Consider the following 5197-nt stretch of genomic DNA (forward strand, 5'->3'; position numbering starts at 1 on the left):
GCATACTTTCTGATTCAGTGCTGACAGAAGGCTTTACGTGACACCTATAAAACCTTTCTACGCAATTCAGTATTAAAACATGATCAGATTTTAGCACTCCAGAAGCCCTGACTTGTCTAAGCTAGTACATGAATTATCAAGTTAATTTAAAATTCATAAATTATTCAGGCCCATCTGTTGGATGGGAACTGAAAATAATAACTTGAAGCAGTAGCTGGCTCTTTTTTATCATTTGAGGCAATAATAATATTATAATAATGATTTCAGCAAATGCCATAACATGCAGGATGACTGGGATTACATTCCTGCTGTAAATAGTGTGTATATTAATATGCACAGATGATGTACTTTGTTTACCAAAATGTGCATTAAACACTAATGTTCACTAGTTTGTGGTCAGTAAGATTTTTAAGGTTTTTGAAAGAAGTCTCTTCTGCTCATCAAGGCTGCATTTATTTGATCAGAAATACAGTAAAAACTGTGATATGATGAAATATTATTACAATTTAAAAGAAGTGCTCTCTCTTTGAATATATAGTAAAGTGTAATTTATTCCTGTGATCAAAGCTGAATTTTCAGCATCATTACTCCAGTCTTCAGAAATCATTCTAATATGATTTACTGCTCATGAAACATTTATGATTATTATCGATGTTGAAAACAGTTTTTGCTGCTTCATTTTCTTTCAGGATTTTTTTTTTATTACAGTTTTTCTCCATTGGTTTGGCTCATTTCTTGAAACAGAAATGACATTCTCAAAACAACATGGACAAACCTCCAAACCACTTGGCAATTGTTCACAACAGAATTGAATTTCTCATTCATTTCATCAATTTGCAAATGTCTAAGTACATGTCTCAATGTCTCAGTACATCTGTGCAAATGATTAAGTACAGGTAGCCTACATTTAGCACAAGTGAATAGATCTTGTTGATCTAAACTGATTGTTGATTCTCAGTCTAATGGTTGTTCGCTCCAAAACGTGTCAGCGTCATTTGATTGTATAAGTCATCACATGCACAATAGTCTGTTCAATTGTCAAAATTAGTCAAGAACATAATACCATGAATACCATATGTGTGTGTGTGTATATATATATATATGTGTGTGTATATGTATGTGTGCATATATATATATATATATATATATATATATGTACAGTATATATATATGTATATATATATATACTGTACATATATATATTATACCATATAATATTATTGGCCACCAGGCAATGGTGGATGTCCCAGGCCAGCAAGGGGGCAATATAACTATGCTGCCATATCTGACAATGGTGTGGCCACTCACATCCCCAGTCTTGGCCCATACAATACACAGAAGCTCCTCATCTTCTTGGACCACTTTCATTTTTATTTGATCGCTGAAAATGAGAGAGGTCTGTGAATTTCCACCGTGGCCCGCTCATCAGGGCCTTGTTCACTATTCATCCAAGGATGGTCATGGTGTTCCTACCACCTTCTTTCCTCAATCCTGTTGAAGAGTATTTCTCCGCTTGGAGGTGGAGAGTGTATGAGCATCGGGCTCAAGATCAGAGGTTCCTGCTCCATGCAATGGACGCTGCGTGTGAGGATATTACAGGAGATCAGTGTAGGGGATGGTTGTGACATGCACGCCGTTTCTTCCCTCGTTGCATCGCAAGGGTAGCCTGGCAAGCCAGACCTACATCAAGATGTTAGGTCTGGAAACTCACCATAGACGCGGTTTAATCCGAGGGGCGGGATAAACGGCTGTCTTTCAAATTCCCTCTGCACGCAATAGGACAGCGCTTCAACCAACCAGAGCGTTTTCCCAACAGCGGAGCTTAGTTGATAGATTAAACTTTTGCCATATCTGGCCGGCAAAACGACGAACACATCTTCCTTTTTTTAAGAATGACTTAAGTGCCGTTCTTTGCTCTTTTCTCAAAGATAAACTTAACTCCAAGTCCTCCAGAGTCGCGGCCAAAGCCGATTCGAAAGACCGTTGTTCTCCATCAGCAGCCGTCATTCTTTGTTTTCAAGTGGCAGCCGTCACAACTCTGTCGTCATATGTTAAGCCCGCCCCCGCCTACTCTATACACGACGTGATTGGCCTGACCCAATTTAGGTTTTTGCAGCTAGAAGGTCGTTGAGAGAGTTGCTAGACCCACCTGGCTGCGAAATACATTTTGCTGCCGCTAGGGTGCGTCTAGATTTCTAGGCTATCGCAAGGGAGAATATACGCTGTGATGTGGACGAGAAGACAGACAGCAGCGTGTGGATGAGGAGGGTGAGGACGGTGGCCAGGAGAGGGAGGGTGAGGACAGCGACCAGTGAAGAACTGTTAGTTGTGAAACTCCAGCTTTATTTACAGCACTGTAGGCTGCATATCATTTTCATTGTTTTTTGTTTGTGTGTTTATATTACAGTATATTATGCTGTATACTTTTTCTTTTTACTCTGATGTATGGAAGTTACTTTATGTGTGTGAATGATAATGGTTACAATTTCCTTGGCAGTATGAGTGCAATGTGTGATGTCAAACCTTGGAGGCTACTCTTACCCTAAAATCCTATTTCTTTTTTTCAGTTTTATACACAATTGTATTCTGTTAGCTAGACAGAAAACAGTACGGTAACCATTGTCAATGAAGGACTGGGCTAAGACTGAAAGGTGGACATGAGGGATATTTCAATGGTCCTCTGCCATAGTGACAAAACATCTAAACATTTTGACTTGCAGTGCTTACACAATGCCAAAGGGACAAAGCATTTTGGGGGCACTGACTGTTTAAATGAGAAGGAAATTTAGTTTTGACACATGAGTGAACTGTTTTGGGAGAGATATGAACTTTTGCAGATGAACCATGGTGTTGTGCCGAACCATCCACGTTATTTTGGCAAAAGCACCAAGAGTGTTGAGAACGTCCGGTCTGTTTCAAGAAATGAGCCAAAGCAGTTGAGAAGGATCTTTGCCGTTTTCGTGGCACTGACTCTTTATATGGGAAACAGATTTAGTTTTGAAGCATGAGTGAACAGTTTTAGGAGAGATATGAGCTTTTGCAAGTGAGCTATAGTGTTGTGCTGAACTGTAAGACTGTTTTGCCAAATGATCTTAGAGTTTTGAGAATGTAATTTCTGTTTCAAGAAATGAGCCAAACCAATGGAGAAAAACTGTAATAGAAAGTTCAAAAGAACAGCATTTATTTTAAATAGATTTCTTAAAAAACATAATGGGTTTACTGTCACTTTTGATCAGTTTAATGTGTCCTTAGTGAATAGAAATATTATTTTTTTTTTATCAAACCCCAAATAGTGAACAGTGTAGTATACAGTGCATGTTTATATCCCACAATGCAAAGTACTCAACTGAACCGAATGCGCTCATGTACTGTACTTCAGTTTGAGATGTTAGAGTAATAACTCTCTCAGCTGAACACTGCCCTCTTGTGTCTGGAACATCTATATGACAACCTGAAATCAATATTGAGCATTTGTCTGAAAAGAAAGCGTTTCACTGCAGCCGATTGTTCAATATTCCAACCTTTTTATTGCTTGAACTGCCACTTGGACGATCTATACCAAAAAAAGTATTATTTTCTGCGCAGAACTCACTGGAAATGAAACGACACATTTGGGTAACATTGACAAATAAAACATCATTTGAGGTCTGTAATATATCAGCAGAAGCGTTTGGGTTTGAAGGAACATCTAACCCACGAGTTCAGATCCAACACAGCTGTATGTGTGTGTGTGTGTGTGTGTGATCCGAGCTGAACTTTAATCAGTCACTCTCCATTCTGTCCATTCACACAGATAGAAAACACAACAAGCACAAGCATCACTGCCATGAAGACGGGACACTTCTCTCAGGGGAAGTCGAGCTAATAAACGTTACGAAGATGCAGCTGAAAGAATTCGGGAAAACCTTTGTGTTACACCTTTTTAATCTGCATTTGTCAAAAACTAAAACGAGGAACATCTTGTAAATAAAGAGAATCAAACATTGATCACTCTGGATTGTTGAACAGCGAAACAGAACACGGGACATGTAAACATCACATCGCCACGGATCCGTTTTTATAAAAATGTATCAAAGATGTTGCCGTCGTCGTTCATGAGACGTGAGCAGAATGGATTTCATTTTCTGTTTCACGACTGTGTTTGCGAGACGTTAAAACTGAACTTCATAATCCTTTCACTCGTTTTGTTTTAGTTCGACATTAAAACAGCAACAAGCCGGTTTAAAAAAATGGCCACAGAAACACTTGAAATCATGACATGCGACTAAATACGCCACTGTGCACCTTTGTGGAAAAATAAGCTTATTAAAAAATAAAACTGGTATTTCTCGGCATATACTGACGAAAAGGTAAATACTGAATCGTCCTGACCGAGAGCTTTCCTCGATCGGTGACGCGCACATGCAGGAACGGACCAATGAAATCTCGAGGCTCTGTCCAACGTTTGGCACTGGCTTTCTAACAGGAGAACAGAAACTACAGTCGTTTTGAGTTTTCTTTAGTTTAAAAATCAGTTTTAAAAATTTGATCAGCCACAATAAAACCTATATGGATAGACACCGCACAGGAACGGCCTCACTAATTTACTACAATAAGCAACTGAACACAAATAGCAAGAGTGTGTGCTGGAATGATAATAAGTAATAAAACCGCGTACAGATCCTATATGTTCATGTTCCTGACTGTGACGAGGAGGTCAGTGAAGGGGAATGAGGCAGTAAGGCTTGAAGAATAGAATCAGAATGTCAGTACAGCCAAACGTCACTCGTATATCATATATGTAGGCAGTTAATCTTAGAAAACTAGTCTTAAAAAACTAACCTGGGTAAAGGAATTCAAAACGGTTCGCCTATAAACACATTTATACTCCTCTACTGTTTTACTGCTTGGAATTAAAGGTAAAAACACTGTGATCTGATTGGAGGAACGTACATTGATTGTCTGTCCTTTGATTTGGCTCTAAATGCGGGATGTTAAAGCTCTGGACTGTGAACGCTCAGGAATACGAGGTGTGGATGAGAAGCTAGCGGTGTGACGGGGGTTTTCAGACGGAGAGCGACACGAAGCTGTTGTACTGTTGGATGTTGCGTTTGAGGATGTCTGAACACGGTCCCAGCACGCGCTCGAAGCGAGGCCTGTCCAGCTTGACACATTTGAGCGGCCCACGAGCCACCACTGTCGCCGCACGGGGCCGGTT

At 39.7% G+C, this 5197-nt stretch overlaps 1 protein-coding gene across 1 annotated transcript in view; it reads right to left on the reverse strand.

Annotated features, from left to right (window-relative positions):
* Positions 1–3159: 3159 nt before the first annotated feature.
* Positions 3160–5197, reverse strand: part of prkar1ab (protein kinase, cAMP-dependent, regulatory, type I, alpha (tissue specific extinguisher 1) b) — a gene marked incomplete at its 5' end in the record, with an annotated part of 11705 nt that continues 9667 nt past the window's right edge. Inside the window, one exon of the mRNA XM_084135508.1 lies at positions 3160–5197. This exon is cut by the window's right edge and continues 20 nt beyond it. Coding sequence (XP_083991634.1) covers positions 5045–5197 — 153 coding nt within the window. The 3' untranslated portion in view covers positions 3160–5044.

This window comes from Abramis brama, assembly GCF_963993115.1.
Source record: "Abramis brama genome assembly, chromosome: 14".
NCBI lineage: Eukaryota > Metazoa > Chordata > Actinopteri > Cypriniformes > Leuciscidae > Abramis > Abramis brama.